We start from the raw sequence: 27,838 nt of genomic DNA on the forward strand, positions 1-27,838 counted from the left end.
TGACCCGAGGAACACGCCAGGGCTGCCCCCTTTCCCCTTTGCTCTTCTCGCTATTCCTGGAGCCAATTGCATGCAAAATTAGAACAGATGAGGAAATATCTGGCTTCGGGTGCGAGGGGGAAGCTGATAAAATCAGTTTATATGCGGACGATATGCTGCTCTATCTGGGAAAGGGGTATATAAACTTGCCCAGGGTTATGGATAGTCTGGATGAGTTTGGATCACTATCTGGATACGACATAAACTTGGGAAAAATCTAAATTTCTTCCACTTGAGACGCCCGGTTCCACGGGGCCACAATTTTCGGGTTAGTATATTGACCCCAGCAGACTCCCTACTGTACCTGGGTATCCAGATAGGGACCAAATTGGAACACTATTTGAAACTGAATATAATCCCAATAATAGATAAAGTTAGGGAAAAAATTAGAACATGGCTAAAGCTCCCTCTAGTCACAAATTAACCGAATAGCGCTTATTAAAATGACACTATTACCAATGTTATTATATGTTTTCAATGCCAGTCCAATCACGATAGAAGACAAGTTTTTCAACAAGCTAGAGACCCTCTTTAATGAACTGATTTGGGGCCGCAAACGAGTTAGAATTAAGATTCAGTATCTGTATAAAGAAGAGGGTGGAATGTCCATCCCTTTTTTAAAAGGATATTATTTAGCTGCCCAACTGAGATGGTGTGTTAGGAATCGGAGGAATAAATGCATCTGTCTTCTTTTTGGGGAGCATTGTAGACCATGGTCGGATCTTTTTCATATTCTTGAAACCGGTATTTTTAAGAAGAAAACAATAACAAATCCGTTTTGTAGAATGCTCGGGTATATCTGGCAACAAATTAGAGATATGGCGGGCGTATCTGAAGGCAGTTCAGTACACCCCACTGTGGGGGAACGCACACTTACCACAAGTTATGCAACTAGGTCACGTTGAATATTGGGAAAAAAATGGGATATATTTCATTGCACAATCTTTTCATCAGGGACTGATTAAGCCCTTAAATGAAATATTACCAGACATTACATTAGGATTTACTGATAAATTTCGATATGAACAATTACGTCACGCTATACAATACACGGAGAATAAGAATTATTTGAAGATAGTAAGGAATACTTTTTTAGATTTTTGTCTAGACATGACATTTAACACTTCTATATCACATATATACGCTAAGTTAAAATATGAACACACAAAAACGATCACATTTAGGGGTGAAGCTAAATGGGAAAGAGACTTACATAAAGGGGAACCTATTATCTGGAATACTGTGTACAGAAACATTAAAAGATCGACCGTCTCACCCCGCTCATGCATGGATTCTCTTGAAAATTATACACCGTCTCTATTATACACCAGCATTATTGCATACCATTTATAAAGATAGGAAACAGAACTGCTATAAATGTAACAAAGACAGAGGAGATTATAAACATCTGCTTGTGGGAATGCCCAGGGATAAATGAATATTGGATAAAAATATTTCGGAAACTGCAGGACCACTCCCCAATGAAATACCAGGCATGCATTGATTATGCCATCCTGGGTACACTCCCAGAGACAGACGAAAATAAAACAGAGCAGATACTGTGGTTTCGGGGCATTGCATTAGCCAAAATAATAATTGTGAAACATTGGGGCACCATGAAATACCCCAGTTTTCAGGAGTGGTTGGAGTGGATGAACAGAGTTAGGCAGTATGAACACACCCTAGCCCAAACAGCACGGAAGGAGGCAGTCTGGTGGCGGATCTGGGGTAACTGGAAATAATGACAGTCTATGTGGGCACGGCGGTTTTGTGGAGGAGAAGGGGGGGTCACTGGCAATCGGAAACAATAACAATGTTAAAGATGCAGACACGGCAGCCCCGCGGAAAGAAAAAGGGGGGGGGGGTGGAGGGAGGGATAGGGGGGGTTTATAAATAATTAAAATGGAAACTTAGTACAGGTTTAGATGAAACCATTACTGCACTCTCACTTTATCGCTTTTATATTGAAATGGAAGACTGTTGTACATTAATTTTTTTGGGAAAATAAAATATATAAAAAAAAAATAAATGGAGGAGGAATTTCAAAATGTCACTTTTTGCAGATTTTCCATTTTTAGGCCTCTTTCACACGGCCGTAGTTCTCCCGTGGTCATATTGCAGGCCGCATACGGTGGTTCCGCAATACACGGGTCACCAGCCATGTGCATTCCGCATCACGGAATGGGTCCGAAAATCCGGAGAAGCGGAACGGAAGCACGGAACGGAACCCCATGGAAGCACTATGGAGTGCTTCCGTGGTGTTCCGTTCCTTAAAAATATAGAACGTGTTCTATCTTTTTGTGGAACGGGCAGATCGTGGACCCCATTCGAGTGAGTGCGGCTGCCCCACAGTCGGTGCCCTGCATTGCGGACCGCAATTTGAGGTCCACAGCATGGGTCCCAGCCAGCACACGGCCATGTGAAAGAAGCCTTATCCATTGGTTCCTGCAAGGCAGTATAGTTAACAGCAAAACAAAATTCAATATTTATTACCCTGATTCTGCAGTTTACAGAAACACCCCATATGTGGCCGTACACTGCTGTATGGCACATGGCAGGGCGCAGAAGGAAAGGAGCAACATATGGATTTTGGAGGGCAGATTTCGCTGGGCTAATTTTAAGTTGCCATGTTGTATTTGAAGACCCCCTGATGCACCCCTACAGTAGAAACTCCCAAAAAGTGACCCCATTTTGGAAACTACAGGATAAGATGACAGTTTTATTGATACTATTTTGGGTTACATACGATTTTTGATTGCTCAATATTACACTTTTTTGTTAGGCAAGGTAACAAAATTGACTGCTCTGGCACAGTTTTTATTTTTTTTACGATGTTCATCTGACAGAACAGATCATGTGTTATTTTTAAAGAGCAGGTTGTTATGGATGCAATAATGCCAAACATGTAAAACAGAAATTAAAAAAATAAAAGACATTAAAAAAAAGTTTGAAAAAAAAAAATAAAAAATCAATGTTTTTGTGTTTATTTTCTGAAAGCCAATTTCATTTATTTTTTTCGCCGATCCTCTTGTGTATGGGCTTGTATTATTGCGGGAAGCGTTGATGTTTTTATTGGTACTATTTTTGGGTACACAAGATTTTTTGATCGTTCAATATTACACTTTTTTTGGGGCAAAAAATAAATAAAAAATGACAGCGTATGATAAATTTGAGTTTATTCTTATAAGGGACAGAACAGTGCATTATCAGTAACATCATTAAAAATCAGTCAAAATATAAGATATCATCACAAACAACATTAAACATAAATTCAGTTATAAAACATTGTTCACTTATAAAAGGTTCTATAGAAAAGATTTGTTGATCACCTTCCGAGGTATCCAAGAAGTAGCTTATAACGTTAGTAGTCCTACTGCTGTTAAAGTACATCGGGCACTACATCCCATGAGAAGGATAGTTACTAAAAACGACCATCTGCATTAGGGTACCTGCACACGGTTTGGATAATGCGCAGTTTTTCTAGTGCGGAAATACTCCAGTTTAATATATAGTACCAGACAAATTTTATGGACATTTTTCTTTTTTCATCCGTGTGGAAATTGACCTACAGTGTGGATTTTGAAATCTGCAGCATGACAATTGTTTATGAGATTTTTGGTGCAGATTTCACCCCTTTTCAATGGACTGGTGAGATCTGCAACAAAAATGCATCGAAAACCACAAGCAATGGAAACGCACAAAGAAAATGAATGGAAATGTGCGGATTTCCGGTTAGTAAACCTGCACCCATGTGCAGCTACCCTTACTGCAGCAATATCCAGCCCTCCATGGTTCTTCAGAACCAGCTTTGAATCTCCATAGCAGGGTGAGACCATAGGGTGTGGCCTCACACCCACAATTTACCAGAAAAACTGTGCACCTGTTTGCCAATGCATGTGGGCACAGCTTGATTGCATGCAGCTAACTACACCCCATGGTCTCATCCTTAGGGCTCATGCACACGGCAGTTGCAGTTTTTGCGGTCCACAAAACACTGATACCCGCCACAGAACATCCTAGCCTCTGAACTGTCCTATCCTTGTCCATAAAATGGACAAATATAGGATATGTTCTATTTCTCTGCAAAGCCACAGAACGGACATACGGATGCGGACAGCACGCGGTGTGCTGTCCACATCTTTTGCGGTCCCATTGAAGTGAATGGGTCTGCGTCCGACCCGCAAAAAATTCAGATCGGATGGGGACCAAAAATCTGTGTGTGCATGAGCCCTTATTGTCATTTTTTAATAAGCTTAAAGGGTTTCTGTCATCAGAAAAATCGTTATGTAGCTGGCTGACATTAGGACGGAGCCTCTAGGTGCTGCAGCAACGCCCCACCAGCACCTAGAGGCTCATTTGCATATTATAAAAGTCATTATTTAGCGCGAATGGCGGCAGGCAGGGAGATATAAGTCATACAGCTATGTTCTGCAGACATTAGCACATCGCTAATGTCAGTCAGCTACATAACGATTTTTCTGATGACAGAAACCCTTTAAGCACCAGATCATCATAGCATTTATTGCTAATCAATTATTGCATTACTCATGAGGAAGAGGTCAAAATAAAAAAGGTATGTTTCCACATGTGTCTAAAGGGCATCTGTCAGCAGATCTCTACCCATGACATTGGCTGACCTGTTATATGTGCGCTTGGCAGCTGAAGACATCTGTGTTGGTCCCATGTTCATATGTGTCCGCAGTGCTGAGAAAAATGATGGTTTAATATATGCAAATGAGTCTCTAGGAGCAACCGGGGCATAGGCGTTACACCTAGAGGCTCAGCTCTCTCTGCACTTTGACAGGACCAGACAGTGAAAACGTGATCACACCTGGCCCTGTCAAAGTGCAGAGGGTGCGGCAGTTGCAGAGCGAGCAGAGCCTCTAGGTGTAACGGTAACGCCCCTGTTGCTCCTAGAGGCTCATTTGCATATATTAGAACAATTCTTCTCAGCAATACAGGCATATATTAACATAGGACCAACACAGATGCCTTCACATGCAGCAGGTCAGCCAGTGTCCTAGGTACAAAACTGCTGACAGATGCCCTTTAAGTCCCTTTTGAAGTTCTTGGTTTATTAGAGAAATCATCTGACAGACTCCCTTTAAAAGTAGATTTCCAACCAATTCTTGAAATTTGCCATTTACAGTGTTAATTAGAAGTTAAAGCAGCTGAAAAAAGTTGTTTTATTTACTTAAAGACAGATTGGCGTTTTTCTGGCAGTTTATGTGCAGCAGCCAGGACGTGCAGCCATGTTAGTTGTCATAGAATCTGTTAACCTGTCGGCATGTTCAACCAATACCATGGTGCGGTTTTTACAGTCACAACCAATATGGCTGCATTTCCGGTTATGAGCTCTGCAAAAATGCCCCTGCAATAAACAGAAAAACTGCATTGTAGCTTTGGCCTAATTGTACATTTATATTTGATAACGACACTGAACCATGAAACAGACAAATGAATTGTCAATTCAAGAAGCGGCTACAGATCAGTCTGTGAAATGGAGATCAAGAATAGGACTTACAAAGGCTTTCCATATCATTTTGATTTTTGGAAGCCCCAAATTTATCTGGCAAGTATGGAATGAGTTCCCCAATATTGTCTGCCAGAGACGCTCTTAGTAAACTTTGGACCCTCCTCTAAAAGCTTACCATTTCCTACCTGAATATATGGAAAATAGTATTTCGAGCCTGGACAACCTGAAGCAATGAGTGAAATGTTGCTTTTCAGCAGGAGTCTTCCACTTTGACCTGTAATCTTCTACTACTACAGAACTGGGTATTTGTTCTCTGAAATTAGCGCTGAAAATAATTGTGCTTACATGCATAATACTACGGTACAAAAGACAAAAGCAGTCTTACGGAACTTAAATACTTATGTCCTATCTGCACCATAGGTCATCAATCTGATCAGTGGGGGGTCCATCTGGTGGCACCCTTGGCAATCAGGTGATTGAAGGGGCTGCAGCACTCGGGCAAGCCCTGCAGCCTCTTTGTACTATACCAAGCACAGTGCCATGCATTGTATAGTGGCTGTACTTCATATTGCAGCTCAATCCTATTTGCTTGAATAGGGCCGAGCTGCTTATAGGCCATGTGAATGGTGGCGGGCAAGAAGAGACTGTGGTGCTCACCTGAACTTTACTACCACCTCTTCAAACACCAGATTGGTGAAGGTGCTGGGAGTTGGACGTCACCAATCAGAATGGGACATCAATATTGAAACTGCTGTGTGCAGGAGGACTGAGGGTCCTTTTATAGTCAGGTCCTGCCCATAATGAGCACTGAACAATGATCTAGGAAGTCCACTAGCGATCCCCATTTACATGGATCAATCATGAGTACCGTGTCCGAACAACTGTTAGGATAGGCTCACACTGCTGGACCCCGTTGACGATATTGGGATCGGACCGATTTCTGGCATGAGTGCTGGGTTTTGTCCAGCAAGTTTCTGGCACTTACGCCAGCAGTAAATGGCAGTAATCTGGCTAGGCTGGATGCAGCGAGTTCTTAGCTGGAACAGCCGGCCGGGTCCATTTAATTCAAGTGTGAACCTACCCTTAGTGCGAGGAGTCCGGGCACATAGTTTCATTATTGTGGGCAGCACATCCCTGTTCACATAAGGGAATGTGATGCAGATACCTGATTTTATGTACCCATGTAATATTTGTGATCAGCTGCCAAACAAGCATCTCGTCATTTTCCGGCTGATTGTTGGGCGCGTATACATGCGGGAAAGATTGGGATGCAGGTTTGCAGAAATATTTGTTTGCCCAATCTTCCGCCCACGTAAAGAGCCTTAAGATGGTCATTCAAAGAATGTAAGGTTTTCTATATCTGTCCACAGCAATTAAAAGGACACAAACACCTTTGTGGATTTTCATTGGTTTGGCTGGCACCAAGGCTGGCTTATACGCATTAAAGTCGGATTATTGGAAGCAGAACAGTGACCTGCTGTCCGTCAATCATTTGCTCTAAGCCAGTCTTAGAGATTCTGACTGGTGAAATGTCAGACATAAATAGTGCCGGTCCATAATGATAAACGCATTGACACTTAGGGTAGATGATGTCATAAGGAAGGACTGCATCAGTTCAGCTGCAGGACGCCTTAAAGTGCCGACCTTAAGCCGAATGCACACGGCCGTGAGCGGTCCGTGGTATCCCGGCCTGGCATCCTGCTGAGAGCAGGAGCGCATGGAGTCATTGTTTGCTATGACGCCGTGCGCTTCATGCCGCCGCTGCACTACAGTAATACACTGGTATGATCTATACGAGTGTATTACTGTTGTGCAGCGGCGGCATGAAGCGCACGGCGTCATAGCAACCAATGATGCCGTGCGCTCCTGCTCTCAGCAGGATGCCAGGCCGGGATACCACGGACCGCTCACGGCCGTGTGCATTCCGCCTTACAATGATGCTTCACTACAGAAAGGGTAGGTTCACATTTGTGTTTAACGGATTCAACTGCCGTTCACCGCTGGATCCCATGGAGACCTGGCCAGAGAAAAAAAAAAAAAAAAAAAAAAAAACAATTGTCTCATGCAATGGTTTTTGTCTGTCCGAGACCCAGCACTCATAATAAAACCGGCTAGATACTATTATAGATAATGGGGTGCAGCAGCGAACGGCAGTATACAGCTAGGCTGGATCCAGTGAACTCCATCAGAGCAACGAAAGTGTGAACCTACCCTGAGGCTGGGTTCACACCTGAGCGTTTTACAGCGCGTTCCTACGCGCTGTAAAACGCTCAACAGGCAAGAACCAATGCTTCCCTATGGGAATGGTTTACAGCGCGTACGATCGTGCTGTAAAACGCCCGACGCCCCAAGACGCTTCTTTGGGGCGTCTTGTCGCGCGTTCCCGTACCTAGACTTAGCGGGAACGCGCGACAATAGGCGCTCGCTTGTTCCGGAGCCGCGTATGTCAGACGCCCGTAGAATCGCGCATACAGAGCACGACATCCCGAACGCTCAGGTCTGAACCCAGCGTAACAGACACCCTGCTGCCAACAATAATAGTGGCAAAGGAGCAGCCACCTAACAGAGATGTCCTATACATTTATACACACACACCTATAGCACAAATAAGGAACAGTAAGTGTACATGTATTGTGCCAGTGATAACATATTACATGATGCTCTCAGTAGTGAAAATAAATATTAATCGTAATTTTTTCTCAAAGTGAAGATTGCGACCACTATTTCTGATTTATTACACCAGAAAGACTTGATCTGATATGGAGTGCAACTGCCAGACATGTACAATACGTGGATGACACGTTACGCACATAGATTTAATCTCTTCTGTAAATCTAATCAGCCAGCTGAATTTTTCTATTCTGATATTATTTCTAGGAGATGCATCATAAATATAAAATTCAACATCTTTATAAAAATCACTCTAAAAAGGCTGTATCTTACAAAACAGAAAGTCATATTATTTACAATGGTGTTCAAATGCAAAATCTGAAGCATCCTATGCAATGGCTACACCAATGCAGCAGCCGGGGAAACGTGCTCAATTTATTGCCTGCAGCTAATTACACTGTACAGACCACCGCGCTGTAGCTGAAGATCAGACCGTCTGGTTTAGGTGCAGGACCTGTCGCATAAACTCATAGGTGGTGAAGGCTACAGACTGGGACGGGATGCAGCGGATGTAGTTGAGAGATAAGCCTCGGTATAGCCCCCTCCTTATGCCGTGCTGTTTGTAGACGTATTTAAGGGTCTGTAACATGGTCCTGGAAAAACGTTATATACAGTTACAGTTTGTATACGGCGCTACAGAACATGCTGGTGCTATAGAAGTGAATAGGATGGTTGGCAAACACTGATTTATTTTGTAGCATTAAAGGGGCGGTCTCACTTCAGCAAATGGCATTTATCATGTAGAGAAAGTTCATACAGGGTGCTTACTAATGTATTGTGATTGCCCATATTGCCTCCTTTGCTGTCTGGATTAATCTTTCTGTGGCAATATACACTGCTCATTTCCATGGCTACGACCACCCTACAATTTTTTTTTATTTTAATTTTTTAATCAGATAATTTTTATTAATGATTTTCAATTTATACAAAAATACACATGGAATATCAGCAGCGGATACAATAATGGGCACAAGTAATCTATTTGGACCTGTAGAAATTTATCTAGACATTTTCCAGAAGTAATAGTACAAGTTACATGTCAAGGCCCATTCATCCATATTTTAATATTAACAGTGACTACCCCACCCTTAAACCATCCCACCCTGGCAATAAAACAGGCACAGCAACCACAAGACCACCCAACAATCTAGTAGTGGTGGTCGTGCTTGCACACTATAGGAAAAGTCGCCGGCCTCTCTAGTGGCTGGGGCCGTGGGAGAGTGCACAGGACAGCACTATTTCCTGTACTCCAGCACCGAGACTGCAGGGTGGTCATAACCCCTGGAATCGAGCAGTGTCTAATGTGATGGAAACATGAATCAAGCCAGCAAAGGAGGCAATATGGACAATCACAATACATTAGTAAGTGTCTTTGTATTAACTTTCTCTACATGATAAATGCCTATTAACTGAAGTGAGACCGCCCCTTTAACAAGAATTTTACCATTTTACGTTCTCCATTTACCGCCATATCCTTCTCCCTGTTTGTGTTGAGTCAGTATTTATTTAATAAATCAGTGTTTGCCAACCATCTTATAAATACGGATACCTTCATGCTCCTGCTTTGCAGTGTATATCACAGGGGCTTAATATCAGTTGGGAGCCATTGGCATCTTGGAATAAAACCGTAGGAGTCACATTCATTTGGAGCAACATGAAATATAGAAGGCACTTGCAGCACACCAGACTGTGGACTGACCATGGACGCTGGCAAGCAGAAGCTGTTGGCGCAAATGGCAAGTTTGTGCCCATTTTAGTTGCCATCTGGAGCTCTGTGAAAGCCTGCCAGGTAGTGAAATGTAATGGATCATGCCACGTAATTACTTACCGGCACTTTTCATTGTCTGGCAGGATAGCCGCCAACTGCATTCTCCGCCGTGTAACGTCCAATGGATAACTGTAGGGATGAAGGAGAGTAATGACTGTACCTAATGCAGATCGCAGGAGCATCTTCTAGTATTTAGGGCAATACTGGTCAGCCTTCCTCACATGTAGCTTTCTGATGGGGCCGAAGGCTGGTCACATTCAGCCACAGCCAGGAAAGTGTCATTCACCAAAGTCACCCACAATACCTTCATGAAATCCTGTAAGTGTCAGCCAGAAGGGGTTGTCATATTATAGACATAGGTGGCATATCACAGGGGGCTGACTGTGACCCCACCAATTGCTAAAAGAAAAAGCACTGCTTTGTCTTCTGTTGGCCTGCTCTGAAAAGGGGGGCAGACAGGAGATGAAGAGGCGCGGTGCGTCCTAAGTGCTGTTGCCGGTTTGCTCTAGCAGTCAGGGACACAGTGGTCAGAAATTGGCAGCATATTCCTGTGAAATGCCACCTTTGTGTTATATCACCAACTACGTAGATCCTTTGTAGTCCAGATTCTAAATTCATGCTGTGAACTGCACTGCATTAAGTGCAGAGGAGGAGATTTACTAAGGCGCTTACTGTGCAGCTCTTGATATCCCCTGCGCCGCCGAAGGATGCGCCTAATTTATGACGAGCCGCACACTTCAGAGTATCCTCCGGCAGTCCGTGCGCCTAAACAGAAATCTACGATAACTCAGAGCTGCCGTAGATTTCTGGCTTCATTTGTACCAGAAAACCGGCGTGAACGAAGATATCTTTGTCCGGGATGCTTGCCGTGCTCCCTTTCTGAAATGTGGCCAGGGTGGTGTAAAATACAAGAGATGCGACAATTCTAGAACGAGCTTGTTTCAAGGGAGGAACACACCGAGACTCCATGCCAGAAGTAGGTTTATGTACTTTTAAAACGGAATCTTATAGTTCACTGGGAATGAAATCTATTTGCCTCCTTACTACTTCTTATAGTATCTTACTGCTTGGATGTCACCTTGAAGTATAAGATAACTTACGAAATGGTCTGGGCAATCGCTCCGGCTACTCCCCCACATAACAAGCTAGCAGGCGTTTTCAAGACCCAAATATCTGGGTTGTCGGAAGAAGGTTTTCCCAATAGCTCTGGGAAGTGTCGCAGTCCATTGGTCTTCAAGGTTTCAAAGGTAAAAAATGAAAATCCTGTGAAATGAAAAGATATTTATTTACACTGGGCAAATACCAAAGTCACAAAAAAAACCTCCTTAAATGTTTCTCAAATATAAGGACACAATCATGGGAGCTTTAATCAGCAATGTACAGGAAAATCAATGTGAGGGAACACTGATCAGAACATTGCTTGGATAAGAGCAAATTGTACCAAGCATGGTGAGCTTCACACTGAGTGAACAAGGCTCATCAGACACAAGGTCATTGTAAGGCCTCATGCAAACGACCGTTGTTCTGGTCTGCATCCGAGCCGCAGTTTTCGCGGCTCGGGTGCAGACCCATTCACTTTAATGGGGCCGCAAAAGATGGGAACAGCACTCCATGTACTGTCCGCATCCGTTGCTCTGTTCTGTAGCCCCGCCAAAAAAAAAAAAAATAAAAAAAAAAAGAGAACATGTCCTATATATTTGTCAGTTTTGCGGACAAGAATAGGCATTTCTACAATGGGCCGCCCGTTCCGCAAATTGCGGAAGGCATTTAACTGCTTTACCAATGGTCAGCACAGAAGACTTGACTATCAAGGGGGTAGGACTAAAGACCGGTCAAAAACAACACAAATCATATTTCAGTAAGTAGACCATATTCAAATTTCAAACACATCTGACTAAATTATATTTGAGGGACAGAAAATGATATTTCATAGAAGAATTTTTGGCCCCTTCACTTCAGCAGTACAATGCCTTTGAAAATTACATCATAAATACTGTCCCTTCTGTAGCAGTCCGCACAGCTCCTATAGTGAAGGGGCCAAAAATTATTATATGAAATATCATTTTCTGTCCCTCAAATATAATTTAGTCAGATGTGTTTGAAATTTGAATATGGTCAACTTACTGAAATATGATTTGTGTTGTTTTTGACCGGTCTTTAGCCCTACCCCCTAAATTGCGGAAGGCACATGGGCAGCTTCCGCAATTTGCGGACAGCCAAAAAAACAGGACGGTCGTGTGCATGAGGCCTAAGGCTACTTTCACACTTGCGTTTTGAATTCTGTTTGTGAGATCCGTTTCAGGGATCTCACAAACGGTTCAAAACGGATCAGTTCAGCCCCAATGCATTCTGAATGTATAAGGATCCGTTCAGAATGCATCAGTTTGCCTCCATTCCACTCTGGATGCGGACACCAAAACGCCTGGCAATGCAATTTAAGTCAATGGGGACGGATCAGTATGCACTGACAATATGGTGCAGTTGAAAACTGATCTGTCCCCCATTGACTTTCAATGTAAGTCAGGACGGATCCGTTTTGACTTAGGCTTTTTTTTTTTTAAAGAATAATGCAAACTGATCCGTTCTGAACGGATACAAGCGTTTGCATTATAGGTGCGGATCCGTCTGTGCAGATACAAAACTGATCCGCACCGAATGCAGGTGTGAAAGTAGCCTGAGCTGAATACAAATGTTGATGTCAGAGGAGATCCTGATCCTTTTGTTCTTCCAGTAGATAAAGCACCTCCCGAGCTACTGTCTGTCTGTAGCTTTCTTTTTCCACATTTTTTCATTTTACACCCACAAACTTAAAGGGAACCTGTCACCTGGATTTTGGGTATAGAGCTGAGGACATGACATGGGCTGCTAGATAGCCGCTAGCGCATCCATAATACCCAGTCCCCATAGCTCTGTGTGCTTTTATTGTGTCAAAAAAACGATTTAATACATATGCAAATTAACCTGAGATGAGTCCTGTATGTGAGATGAGTCAGGGCCAGGACTCATCTCAGGTTAATTTGCATATGTATTCAATCGTTTTTTTGACGCAATAAAAGCACACAGAGCTATGGGGACTGGGTATTACGGATGTGCTAGCGGCCATCTAGCAACCCATGTCCTCAGCTCTATACACAAAATCCTGGTGACAGGTTCCCTTTAAATGTATTTTATGTAATAGACCAGACAATTCAATAATCCGCAGCACTCGCCGGTAAATGATGAAAATAGTGGCGATTTATTCACTCAAGCAGCCAGTATACAGCGACGTTTCGACCTCAGTTGGTCTTTATCAAAATTTATGTAATAGACCAACACAAAGTAGCAAATATGTGTGAAGTAAAAAGAAAGGGATACATGGTTTTTAAAAAAATGTATAAATAAAAATCTGGAACGTGTGGCATGTATTTGTATTCAGCTCACCTGGGTCAATACTTTGTAGGATAACCTTTTGCTGCCATTGCAACTGCAAGTCTTTTGGCGTATGTCTCTACAACAGGGGTCCTCAAACTACGGCCCGCGGCCCTCCGAGGACACTGATCCGGCCCGCCGGGTGTTTTGGCAGTTTCAGCAATTCTGGCAGGGCACAGCAGGAGAGGAGCGTTGCGCTTTCATTGCGCTCAACTCCATAGTGATCTGCATCGCCTTCCTCAGGACAGCGATACAGATTGCTGTGCTGTGGCAGGGGAGGGAGATGAGTCTCCCTTCCCTGTTCCTCTGATAGGCTGCCGGCACAAGGCCCGCAGCCTATCAGAGGCCAGTGCAGGCGGCGTGATGACGTCATCGCGCCGCTCGAGCAGTACAGAGCGGGACACAGGCCAGAAGAGGCCTGCATCTCACCGCATCGCAGATGGTAAGTATGAGTGTTTTTATTTTATTTTATTAAATCGGCCAATTTTTCTGCCACTCTTATTACTGGCACATGGGGGGGCAGCAATTGGCACTTCTTACTGGCACATGGGGGAGGGTGGCAGCAGAGAGGAGACTGGCACATGATGGGTGGGGGGAGAATTGGCACTTTTTACTGGCACATGGGGGGGTGGCAGCATAGAGGAGACTGGCACATGAGTGGGGGGGGGGGGGAGAGGAGAGTGGCACTTATTACTGGTACATGAGTGGCGGGGAGAGGCACTTTTTACTAGCACATGATTAGGGGCATCTATGGGGGCACCTCTTACTGGCACATTATTGGGGGGCACTATGGGGACATTTACTGAGGCCACAAAGAAGGGGTATTTTATATGGGGGGCTCTGTGTGGCACTAATATTATTAGTGGTATTATCTGTTTCTGCAGTATAGTATTGGGGAGCTCTGGATCCGCCACTGGTTCTATTCGTCTTGCTGTGCAGGCGCACCTCCTTCCAGACCTGTGAACCTCATGTGCAACTGCGTCACAGGAAGTCCGGAGAAGAAGAAAGGAGAAGGAGATGTTCAGGGGTAGGGAAATGTGTTTTTTCACTTCAAAATAAGATATGTGCAGTGTGCATAGGAATTTGTTCATAGTTAAAGGGGTTTTCCCATCTTGGACAATGGGGGCACCGCTGGGACCCGCACCTATATAGAGAACGGAGCCCCGAAAGTGAAGGAGGGCGCACTACGCATGCACAGCTGCCCTCCATTCATTTCTATGGGGCTGCCGAAAATAGCCGAGCGCTGGCTCGGCTATTTCCGTCGTCCTCATAGAAATGAAAGAGCGCATGGGCAGTGCATGCGCAGTATGCTCCCATTCACTTTCGGGGCTCCGTTCTCTATATAGGTGGGACCCGCACCTAACTATATGCCCCCATTGTCCAAGATGGGAATACCCCTTTAAAACTATAGTCCGGCCCTCCAACAGTCTGAGGGACAGTGAACTGGCCCCCTGTTTAAAAAGTTTGAGGACCCCTGCTCTACAAGCTTTGCACATCTAGAGGCTGAACTTTTTGCCAATTCTTCTTTGCAAAATAGCTCGAGCTCAGTCAGATTGGATAGAGAGCATCTGAACAGCAATTCTCAAATCTTGCCACAGATTCTCAATAGGATTTAGGTCTGGACTTTGACTGGGCCATTCTAACACATGAATATGTCCACACCATTCTTTTGCCGCCTCTACCAGGTTTTCCTCCAGGACTGCCCTGTATTTAGCTCCATCCCTCTTCCAATCAACTCTGAGCAGCTTCCCTGTGCCTGCTGAAGAAAAGCATCCCTACAGCATGATGCTGCTACCACAATGTTCACAGTGGGCATGGTGTATTCAGGCTGATGTGCAGTGTTAGTTCTCCGCCACACACAACATTTAGCATTTAGGCCAAAAAGTTTGGTCTCCTCTTACCAGAGCACCTTCTTCCATGTGTCTGCTGTTTCCCCTACATGGCTTGCTTTCAAAAATGTCTTTCTTCTCGCCACTCTTCCATAAAGGCCAGATGTGGAGTACAGGACTAATAGTTGTCCTGTGGACAGATTCTCCCACCTGAGCTGTGGATATCTGCAGTTCCTCCAGAGTAATCATGGGCCTCTTGGCTGCTTCTCTTATTAGTTTTCTCCTTGCCTAGGCTGTCAGTTTAGGTGGATGGCCAAGTCTAGTTAGGTTTGCAGTTGTGCCATACTCCTTACATTTTTGGATGATGGATTGAACAGTGCTCCATGAGATGTTCAGAGCTTAGGATATAAATATATAATTTTTTTTTTTTTTTTTTTTATAACCTAACCCTGCCTTACACTTCTTCACAACTTTATCCCTGACCTGTCAGGTGTGTTCCTTGTTTTTTTATGATGCTGTTTGATTATTCTTCTCTAACAAACCTCTGAGGGCTTCACAGAACAGCTGTAGTTATACTGAGAATACATTACAGACAGGTGGACTCTATTTACTTATTAGGCGACTTCTGAAGGCAATTGGTCGCACTAGATTTTATTTAGGTGTATTAGAGTATAGGGGGCTGAACAGGATGCCACTCTTCAGATTTGTATTTATTAAAAATTTAGAAAACAATGTATCATTGTCTTTTTGCTTTACACATACAGTACTTGCTACTTTGTGAATAAAAATACCTTTTTCCCCATTTTTAAAAATTAAAAGCAAAAAAATAAAATGGCAGCCTTATGCATCACAAAAAAAGCTTCAAATGATTTACATAACCAAACAGGAAAAAATAAAATAAAATGGTATGGCTTTCAAAGACGCATGTACTAAAAATAAATAAAAACTATAAAAAGGAAAAATGAGTCTGGTCAGAAAGGAGGGTAAGTAACCTGGTGCTGAAACGGTTAATCGTATTACCGTATTTTTCGCCCCATAAGACGCATTTTTTTCCCCTCAAAAGTTTGTGTGTGGGGGGGAATGCCCCTGAGTCTTATGGGGCGAATATTAATGAAGTGCTTCCATTTTGGAAGCGCTCATTAGTACCGGAGGCCAGGGAAGCGGTGAAGGCTCTGTACTCACCACTTCCTGGTCCTCAGCTGTTGGCTGTGCACAGTGTGAGGGCGCTCTGTGACCTCACGCTGTGCGCGCTGGATCCCAGCACAGCAGACAGAGGAGGAGGAAGACCGAGCGTGCTGGAGGTGAGTAGCGGAGGTGTCCAGGAGCAGTGCGTTTTTTATTTTATTTGCTCTGTGGCACTGGGAGCATCTGAAATGGCATGGGGGCTCATAACTGGCATAGAGGGTCTGATCTGAGGTCTGATTGGGGCTGTCAGGTGAGGTCCGATTAACATTGGGGGTCTGATTGCTGGCCTGATCTGAGATCTAATGAAAAATATTTTCATTAGATATTTTCATTAGATCCCAAAGGATTGTAAAACCTAGATGCATCCTTTGGGCGAAAAATACGGTATTTCATTTCACAGAGATAAGGTATAAGGCTACTTTCACACTTGCGTTCGGGGCTCCGCTTGTGAGTTCCGTTTGAAGGCTCTCACAAGCGGCCCCGAACTGATCCGTCCAGCCCTAATGCATTCTGAGTGGATACGGATCCGCTCAGAATGCATCAGTCTGGCACCGTTTGTCCTCCGCTCCGCTCAGCAGGCGGACACCTGAACGCTGCTTGCAGCGTTCGGGTGTCCGCCTGGCCGTGCGGAGGCAAACGGATCCGTCCAGACTTACAATGTAAGTCAATGGGGACGGATCCGTTTGAAGTTGACACAGTATGGCTCAATTTTCAAACGGATCCGTCCCCCATTGACTTTCAATGTAAAGTCAAAACGGATCCGTTTGCACTATCATGAAAAAAAAAAAAACCTTCATTTCTTAAAGTAATGATGGCCACTAGTTTTTCTTTACTTAGCTGCTTTTTTCTTGCCATAATACAAATTCTAAGTAAAGAAAAACTAGTGGCCATCATTACTTTAAGAAATGAAGGTCAGCCAGTCCGAAAAATTGGGAAAACTTTGAAAGGGTCCCCAAGTGCAGTCACAAAACCCATCAAGCGCTACAAAGAAACTGGCTCACATGTGGACCGCCCCAGGAAAGGAAGTAACCAAGAGTCGCCTCTGCTGCACAGGATAAGTTCATCCGAGTCACCAGCCTCAGAAATCACAGGTTAACAGCAGCTCAGATTAGAGACCAGGTCAATGCCACACAGAGTTCCAGCAGCAGACACATCTCTAGAACAACTGTTAAGAGGAGACTGTGTGAATCAGGCCTTCATGGTAGAATATCTGCTAGGAAACCACTGCTAAGGACAGGCAACAAGCAGAAGAGACTTGTTTGGGCTAAAGTACACAAGGAATGGACATTAGACCAGTGGAAATCTGTGCTTTGGTCTGATGAGTCCAAATTTGAGATCTTTGGTTCACCGTGTCTTTGTGCGACGCAGAAAAGGTGAACGGATGGACTCTACATGCCTGGTTCCCACCGTGAAGCATGGAGGAGGAGGTGTGATGGTGTGGGGGTGCTTTGCTGGTGACACTGTTGGGGATTTATTCAAAATTGAAGGCATACTGAACCAGCATGGCTACCACAGCATCTTGCAGCGGCATGCTATTCCATCCGGTTTGCGTTTAGTTGGACCATCATTTATTTTTCAACAGGACAATGACCCCAAACACACCTCCAGGCTGTGTAAGGGCTATTTGACCATGAAGGAGAGTGATGGGGTGCTGCGCCAGATGACCTGGCCTCCACAGTCACTGGACCTGAACCCAATCGAGATGGTTTGGGGTGAGCTGGATCGCAGAGTGAAGGCAAAAGGGCCAACAAGTGCCAAGCATCTCTGGGAACTCCTTCAAGACTGTTGGAAGACCATTTCAGGTGACTACCTCTTGAAGCTCATCAAGAGAATGCCAAGAGTGTGCAAAGCAGTAATCAAAGCAAAAGGTGGCTACTTTGAAGAACCTAGAATATGACATATTTTCAGTTGTTTCACACTTTTTTGTTATGTATATAATTCCACATGTGTTAATTCATAGTTTTGATGCCTTCAGTGTGAATCTACAATTTTCATAGTCATGAAAATAAAGAAAACTCTTTGAATGAGAAGGTGTGTCCAAACTTTTGGTCTGTACTGTATACGGGCACCTTAAGTCAGTAGCCCAGAAAGAGTTCCCAGTATATATGCAGACAGCAAAGTGTGAGCAATGAAAGAAAATTATAGAAATTTCCTAATGATTACTAGTCTTTATAAGTAGAGGTTTCCAGAGTAACATACCAGCATAAGGAGCCATTCCCACAATGGTAGGTAGAAGTCCTCTGTAATAACCACGAAATCCTCCTTCCTGCAATAAGTAAAAATTAGACCCAAAGGCATTCCCTCCCCGGAAGCAGCCATGGCGAAACACGTGATGGAGCACAACTCCCTCCCTAGAGGATACATAAGTAATATGTACAGTATGTAGTACCGTAAGGGTTTCTGGTGTGTGTAATAAACATAGAATATGCTTACATATTAGATGTATTACTGACTATGTTGTATCTGTGACATCCCATTGGCAGGCTTTTTTCATTACTTATCATGGGATATGGATACCTCACCTCAGGGGGTTTCACCTATTGTATGTACCGCAATTATTTTTAGCTTGATCTAAAAAGGCAGTATTTTGTCTATAATGTTTGTATTTGTCACACTTGTGTTCTGTATAGTTTGTTTCTAGGTGTGTTTTGACTTTTTATGGGTCGTATACAGCACTTTACATTTTTGCCTTTTTTGTAGTTTTTTTTGTACATGGGTGTAGAATTGAAATTAGAACACTATGATCACTGGAGGGCCTCCTCTGAGACCCCCACTGATCTTGTGAATTGAAGGGATGAAGCTTTAAAACTAGGGTGGGGGGGGGGGGGAGGGGGGAGTCTTACAGGTCAGACCATAACAAAGTCATGGCGTATCCTAGACGTATGCCATCACCTTATAAGATGGGAATGCCCCTCTAAAGGGGTTCTAAACTGCACAAGAGCATTTACTGCTCACACTGATGAAAAGTCTGGGGGGACAGGTTAAGGGCTCATGCACATGGCGCAAGTATTTTACGGTCAATAAAACATGGATCCCGTCCGAGAGCATGCTGCCATTTCTTTTTTTTTTTTTACTTTCGATAAATATGTCCAATCCTTGTCCACAAAACAGACAAGAATAGGACATGTTCTATTGTTTTTCGGGGGCCGCGTAACGGACTTACAGATGCGGACAGCACAGGGGTGTTCTGTCCCCATCTTTTGCGGCCCCGATGAGATGAATAGGTCTGCATCCTATCATTCATCTCAATACGGCCGTGTGCATGAGCCCTAAAGCTTCTCAATGACTTCAATGCAAGCAGCGCAGAGGTCATGGCTATAACTTATAGTTCATAATGTAAATGAGAGGAAAAAGCAAAAAAACAAAAATGGGTTTCGTATTAAAAAGGAAAAAAAAAAAAACACAATAAACACAACCATAAATTATACCAATATTAACCCGTTCCTGATGCAGCCATTTTCCACTTTTTACTTCCTGCGTTCCAAGAGCCATAACCTTTTTATCTCTATTCAAGAAGCTGTACGAGGTCTTGTTTTTTGCAGGACACGCTCGAATTTCTAATGACATCATTTCAGATTTCACACAATGGGCGCGGTGGACTCAGTTCTGCCACTGTTTTGTGCATTTCGCTTTTATGCTGTTGTCAAACTTACATGTGAACTTTATTCTACAGGTCAGTATGATTATAGTGATGCACAAAAAAAAATAATTATAATAATTTATATAAATAAAAAATTATATATATTATACTTTCTATTATAATTATTTGAATTGCCATAACTTTTTTAGATTTCTGCCTGCATAAGGCTACATTCACACGAACATATTTTGTTTCCGTGTCCGTTCAATTTATTTTTTTTGCAGATAGGATGCAGACCTATTCATTTCCATGGCTGCGCAAAAAATGAGGACAGCAAACCGTGTGCTATTCGCATCCGTATGTCCGTTCCGTAGCCCCGCAAAAAAAAAAAAAAAAATAGAACATGTCCTATTCTTATCCGTTTTGCGGATAGGCATTGTTACAATGGATCTGCAAAAAAAAAAAAACAGATGCCATACTGACGTCATCCTTTTTTTGTTGTTTTTTTTGGCAGATCGCAAAACACATACGGTCCTGTGAATGTAGCCTAACTGTGTGGAGGACTTATTTTTTTTACAGGGCGATCCTTAGTTTTCATTGATACATTTTGGCGTTTGTATAACCTTTTTGATCACTTTTGTTACATTTTTTAAATTGTTTATTCAGTTTTATTTGTCCATTAGTTTGTTTATTTAGCTTTATATTAATGGTAAATTCACTGTGTTCATAGGTCTTAACAACTATGAAAGGCCTTCATAAGGCCCCGGGCTACCATTGCAATCGAATAGCTCTCGTGATCTCATTATAGGGGGCTGTTCAGTCATGGGGAGCAATATGCCCCTGGAAAGTAACTGCTCAGAGGAAATGGTTGCATCTGCCCACGGCATCTGAGGGGTTAAAAGTACACGATCGCAGTTGTCTCTGATCACGTACTCTGCCGGCGGAGGTCTGTAAAACAACGGGCACCCACTAGCTAAGGAGGCCGATATGTTCCTGACCAGGCACCATCTTTAAAGACCAGACATCTGCTGTACATTATGCGGTGGCTGTTGGGAAGGGGTTAAAGTATTATGGATAAATCACATTAAAAAATCACTTACCTTTGTGTAAATAGTTTTGAACGTGTGTATAATGCCATTGTATCCAAGCTCTCCTTTCACTTGAAATGCAAGACGTGCTCTGACCATATCAAGTGGATAGGTAAAAATGACCGCAGTGATTCCTGAAACGTCAACAGCAATTACTGAAACAGCACGACACAAGCGTTCTCAAATGTTAGGGCCCATTTATACAGGGATTGGGAATAAACCGTTCAGTCTGATTGATGCCTGCTCATTAAAGCTGCATTCGCACGCAGAGATAATCTACTACGATTGTTCAGCCCCATACGGATTCATTTTTTTGTCGGCAGCACATCCCTGTTTACACTGGACGACGTGCTGCCAACAAACGATCATGTTATGTGCTGCACAAACGAAGGATCACCCAACAAACAAGCTTCTTCTCATTCGTTAGGCGATTGGCAGCACATTCACATGGAGCAATTATGAAGAATGAGCATTCGTACAAATGTTCTTTAGTAATCACTGTCCCCATAATCTGTTCATGTAAATAGGGTCTTAAAGGGTTTGTCCAGGATTTTAAAGAGGTTATCAAAGTTCTGTAATGCCCCCTATATGGATTACAAATCCGATCTAATAGGCTGAAGCCTCAAGCAGGCTTTGGTGCCTATTAGATGACTATACCAATACAGGCCACTAGGTGGCAGCATTGTATTGGTATAGTACAAATGAAGTGTTCGATTGTGTACATCAATGAACACAATAGGCAATCTAATGATTGGCAGTTATTGTCACCCAAGGTGACTAAAAAAAAAAAAAAAATTTAAGTTCAAATCACCCTTTCCTTAAAATAAAAATACTTACATAATTAAAAAAAAATAAACATCATGGGCATCGCCACGTGTGAAACTGCCCATACTATTAAAATGTAACAATATTAATGGCATACGGCAAATAGCATAGGGGGGGGGGGGATGTCCAATTTGCCATTTTTGGTCACTTCAACTACGCAATAATTTTTTTTTTTTTAAAGTGATCAAAAAGTCGCACACGCTTCAAATTGGTATCACTGAAAAGAACAGATTGTCCCACAAAAAATTATCCCTCACACAGCCCCGTACACAACTACAAAAAAGTTATAGGGGGTCAGAATATGTTTATTAAAAAAAAAAAAAAAAGTTTTCCTCAAAGGTTTTTTTTTTTCCAGTATTAAAACACACAAAAAAATTATACAAGTGTGGTATCGTTGTAACCATACTAACCTGGAGAATGAAGATAAAAGGTCAGTAAATAGTGCCATTAGAAAGTACAACTTGTCCTGCAAAAAATAAGCCCTCATAAGGCTATGTGAATGAAAAAAAAAAAATTATAAAAAAAAAAAAAAAAAAGTTAGGACTATGGGAAGGCGGGGAGCTAAAAATGAAAACGCAAAAATGGAAAATCCCAGGGTCCTTAAGAGGTTAAAATCTAGACGTGTCAGACAAATTCCAAGTTCATATTTGGAATCAGTGTGCTCATTTTAGTACAAATCACATGTTTTTGTCTCAGTAGCAAAATAATTGTTGCGCGGTGTATAGAACTTGGATAACCACTTTAAAGGGTAACTGTCATGTTTTCAAAAAAAAAATTTTGCATACGTTGCTGTTGCAGCAGCATTATGCATAAAGCACTCTTTCATTTATTCACATACCAGTGTTTTCCTTGAGTTGTTTCTTTAGTTATAGCTGTTCAAACATAATGAGGACAATATGAGGACCTTCTCAAGATGGCTCCTCTGCCAGTTCTCTGAGGCCAAAACTGCTTTCCCTCACTTCCCATACACACTTGCTGTAGCCCCCAGCTTCCTGGCAGCCAATCAGATTTAAATACTGAGAGACACGCCTCCTGACTCTGAAGCTTAATGCAGGCATGCAGTGTGAAGGACCGCCCCTCAGTCTTCTTAGCCAGAGACAGACAAGCCCTAGCAACTGTCTTTAAAGGGAGCAGTGGAAACGGACAGGGGACATTAAAGAAAGCTGTTTTTATAAGGTAATTACAGATCTTTTGACAATTATTGACAAACTCAGGTATACATGCCTAGCTCTGGTAAACTAGCAAATAAAATAAAACAAATATGACAGTTACACTTTAATATTGATGGCCTATCGCCACGGATGGTCAAACTGCGGCTCTCCAGCTGTTTTAAAACTACAACTCCCAGTTTGCCCAGTCTGCTTACAGCAGGGCATGATGGGATTTGTAGTTTTACAACAGCTGGAGAGCCGCAGTATGCCCATCACTGGCCTATCCCAATGATAGACCATCAATATCAGTTTAGCGGAGGTCCGTCTCTGCACCAATCAGTTGTTTTCAGAGTAGCATCGGAACTACACAGCTCCGTTCAACGTGCGGTGGATGGTGCTTGTAACCGAAGCTGCCCCCATTCATCTCAATGAGAGCAGCGCTGCAGTTATCAGCTCCGTCCACTTCAACATGAATGGAGCTGTGTAGTTCCCACACGGAGCTACGCTGAAACGGCTGATCGGTGCGGAGGCGGACCCCCGCTAAACTGATATGGATGGTCTATCCTGAGAATATAGGGGCAGTTTACTAGTACTGTCTAGAAGCAAGACTGTTAACTTAGAAGGTCTTAAACTGCGCCACAGTTATCATATTGACCGATACTGGATGATAAATCTAGACATTTTAAAAGGTGCGCCAGGCCTGTGATGGCTAACCTCCCGCACTCCAGCTGTGGTAAAACTACAACTCCCAAGATGCACACTTGCTTGGCTGTTTCCAGAACTTCACAGAAATGAATGGAGCATGCTGGGAGTTCTAGTTTCACCACAGCTGGAGTGCTGAAGGTTAGCCATCGCTGGCCTAGTCTAACTTTACGCCACCTATTAGTTGGCTTGGTTTTTCTCCAAAACTGTCCACTGGAGCCTAACCCTGTGGCGGAGAAGTCACAAAAATAGTCTACATCCTTGCTTCCTCTATATGCTGAGGGTTAAGCAGTTTATGTCAACTCACGTCCAGATTAAAAATAAAATATTTATTAAAGAGGACCTTTCACTCGTATACAAACTAAAAACAAACTATCTGTGAGCAGAGCGGCGCCCAGGGGTCCCCCTGCACTTACTAGTATGCCTGGGTGCCGCTCCGTTCGCCCGGTATAGGCTCCGGTGTCTCAGCTCCGTCTGTTGTACTGGACTGATTTTTTGTAGGAGGCGTGTCCCTTGCTGCAGCACTGGCCAATCGCAGCGCACAGCTCATAGCCAGGCTATAAGCTGTGCGCTGCGATTGGCCAGCACTGCAGCAAGGGACACGCCTCCTACAAAAAAAATCAGTCCAGTACAACAGACAGAGCTGAGACACCGGAGCCTATACCGGGCGAACGGAGCGGCACCCAGGCATACTAGTAAGTGCAGGGGGACCCCTGGGCACCGCTCTGCCCACAGATAGAGTTAGTTTTTAGTTTGTAAACTAGTGAAAGGTCCTCTTTAAATGATAACCAAAGAAAATACATATGTTTTCTTAATGTGTGCTGCAGGTGTAGTTACAAACCAGAATTACATCTGCCCACTCTGCGCCATATAATATACTGGTACTGTACCTGCCATGGAGCCAGCCATTAATCTGTGCAGAAGTTCAGATCGGCCAATTTTGGCACGCAGTAACTACAAGGTAAACATAGGCGAGTTAATTCAGCAAATCTGAGACTGAATCTGAAAATTTTTGGCATCTGTGACAAAAGGAAGCAAACAATAGGTTGTTTACTCTGAAAACAAAAAAAGTCAGGATATAGCCACACGGTAGAGTTACTTGAGGATAAAAACCTTTAGGGTTCATACACATGGTCGTTTCATGCATTGGGGACCACAATTTGCGGTCCTCAATGCACGGGCAACATCCGTGTAGATTCCGCAATGGCCCCAGACCCATTCAACTCCGTAGTGCTTTCGTGGGGTTCTGTGCCTCCGTTCCGTACCCGACCTTCCGGATTGCGGACCCATTCAATTAAATGGGTCTGGTGCAAAAACGGCCGGGGCCCTTTTATGTGAATGTGCCTTAAAAGGGTTCTCCAGGACTTAAAGGCTATGTACCGTATACCTTTGGCAGATTATTATTATTTTTTATAATTGCATTGTACTCATTTTGAAATCATTTTTATATTGGTCTTTATTAAAAATATAGTGTCCTTTCTTCTGTACAGAGCTGACATGCTCTAGTAGCACCCTGGGAATTTTCTGTCTTTTAGGGACTCCTTATCTCTGACAGTTTAAACAAACACTCATTATAGCTGAGTTTTTATCTTACGGATAAGAATATGGCTTAAATAAGCGTTTATGACTTATAAGTAGTTTAGAGATGAGATTTATTAGATGCACAAAGCCAAAGTGAAAGTATTAGTCACACAGCTAGAAAAACTGTTAACCCTTTGTAACAGAACAGCTCAATATTTTTAATAAAGGCCAATAAAAAAATGAAAAAGATTTTTAGCCAAAAATGAGTAACATGCAATCATTAAAAAAAAAAAGCCTCCAAAAGGTGTAAATAGCCCCTAAAGGGGCGTCTCACTTCAGCAAATAGCATTTATTATGTAGAGGTAGTTAATACAAGGCACTTACTAATGTATTGTGATAATCCAGCCAGCAAAGGAAGCAATATGGACAAAATTTTCTATCACATTATACACTGCTCATTTCCATGAGTACGACTAGGGATGAGCGAATCGACTTTGCATAAAACTTTGTTAGAATACTGTACGGAGCGAGCGCTCCGTACAGTATTAGAATGTATTGGCTCCTATGAGCTGAAGTTATTACTTCACGAAGTCTCGCGAGACTTCGGGTAATAACTTCAGAAATTAATTTCTACTGTTGAAAACCTTTTAACCGAACTCTGTTTCGGTTCCAAGTGGTAAAAGGTTTCTTACAGTAGAAATTAATTTCTGAAGTTATTACCCAAAGTCTTGCAAGACTTCGCAAAGTAATAACTTCAGCTCATAGGAGCCAATACATTCTAATACTGTACAGAGAGCTCGCTCCATAGAGTATTCTAAAAAAGTTTTATGTGAATTGACTTCGGATGCACACTATAGTAAAAAGCACCAGCCTATGTGTGGTCCCACGCTCCCGGGCACCAGACAAATCACAATACATTAGTAAGTACTTTGTATTAACTTTCTCTTACTAATGTATTGCGATTGTCCATATTGCCTCCTTTGCTGTCTGGATTCATTTTTCCATCACATTATACACTGCTCGTTTCCATGGTCATGACCACCCTGCAGTCCATCAGTGGTGCTTTTGTTTGCACACTATAGGAAAATAATAATAATATTATTATTAATATATTATATTATATTATATATTATGTGACCGGGACCATGGGAGCTCTCATAGGCTGGAGCTTTTTTTATAGTATGCAAGCACGGCCACCACTGATGGATTACAGGCTGGTTGTAACCATGGAAACGAGCAGTGTATAATGTGATAGAAATATGAATCCAGCCAGCAAAGGAAGCAATATGGATAACAACAATACATTAGTAAATGGAGAAAAAAAAATCCTTTTATAGTTACTGCTGATCTTTCCTTAGGATAGGTCATCAATATCAGATCAGTGGGGTCCGAACCCAAGGCATTCCAGCCGATTCGCTGTTGGCAGGAGCTCCAGAACTACTGAGCTCTATTCTCTGTGTACTGGCCGCACTGCTGCTCCTATTCACTGAAAGGGTGTATTATGCTCCCACTCACTGAGGGAAGTATACTGTGGTCACAGACCTGCTTATTTCAGCAGTCTGTAAAGGTGCATTTAGACGCACCAATAATTGTCTAGATACTGGGAACGACCGTTCCGGCGAACGCTCGTTCCCGATCACGTGGCCGTCTAAATATGTCACCAATCACCCGATGAATGAGCAAAACGCTTGTTGTTCATCGGGCGATCCTGTCGCTAATGCAGGCGCCACCGATCATGGCTTCTGAGCAGCAGATCGGGTGGTCTAAACAGCAATCTGCTGCCCAGAAACAATGATTCTGTACGAGGAAGACACAATAGCAACCCCCCATCCTCCAGTGAAGATCGCCGCATGACTGAAAGCTTTGCTCTTCCCATGATCTATATGGTGTGGTCAGCAGTTTCAATGGGTCAGAACTCCTGTCAGACTCCCATTAATATGAACATCCACCCATGAATTTTGTTTCCTCACCTTTATCTAAATAGGTCACAAATATTTGCAATATTTTTTTTCAGATGCAGAGATTTCAGATAAAGAAATTCAACCCCCTAAGGCTACATGCACACGTTCAGGATTCATGTGCGGAGAATCCGCACTGAAATCCGCAGGTGTTCACAGGCAAATCCGTGCGGTCAATCCGCATTAATTGGTGCGGATTTGCGTGCGGATTTTCTGCATGCGGATTTCACTAAGTGACTTAAGAAAATCCGGTCAGGAAAAAAAAAATTAATTGACATGTCGCGGATTTTAAAATCCGCACCGCAGGTCAAAATCCGCACGGAAAAAATCTGCATCATGTGCATTGAGAATTTCAAATTCTCATAGAATACAATGTACATGACCTGCGGTGCGGATTTTCCGCACGCAAATCCGCGCGGAAAATCCGCACGCAATCCTGATCGTGTGCAGGGGGCCTAAAAAGGTCTTATAAACCTCTCAGTTCACCATCTAAAATTGCATTTCAAAGCGGTCTTCACAAAGGGGATTGGCTAGCATGTGTAAAATATGGTGGAACCGAGAGTCTGTCACATAGAGGTGGTTATTTGCAGCCACCACTACGGGGAGCTTAATCCAGTCTGTTTATACACCAAAAAAAG

The 27,838-nt window shown here is 43.0% G+C and overlaps 1 protein-coding gene across 2 annotated transcripts in view; it reads right to left on the bottom strand.

Moving 5' to 3' along the window:
• Window positions 1–7,912: 7,912 nt before the first annotated feature.
• Window positions 7,913–27,838, bottom strand: part of SLC25A16 (solute carrier family 25 member 16) — a 31,888-nt gene continuing 11,962 nt past the window's right edge. For both annotated transcript variants that reach the window (XM_044297648.1, XM_044297650.1), the window contains exons 5-10: window positions 24,612–24,675; window positions 21,056–21,177; window positions 18,575–18,641; window positions 11,054–11,216; window positions 10,014–10,082; window positions 7,913–8,778 (exon numbers count right to left, since the gene is read on the bottom strand). In XM_044297648.1, coding sequence (XP_044153583.1) covers window positions 8,613–8,778; window positions 10,014–10,082; window positions 11,054–11,216; window positions 18,575–18,641; window positions 21,056–21,177; window positions 24,612–24,675 — 651 coding nt within the window. In that variant the 3' untranslated portion in view covers window positions 7,913–8,612. The remainder of the gene's footprint in view (window positions 8,779–10,013; window positions 10,083–11,053; window positions 11,217–18,574; window positions 18,642–21,055; window positions 21,178–24,611; window positions 24,676–27,838) is intronic.

Source organism: Bufo gargarizans, chromosome 6 (assembly GCF_014858855.1).
Source record: "Bufo gargarizans isolate SCDJY-AF-19 chromosome 6, ASM1485885v1, whole genome shotgun sequence".
Lineage (NCBI taxonomy): Eukaryota > Metazoa > Chordata > Amphibia > Anura > Bufonidae > Bufo > Bufo gargarizans.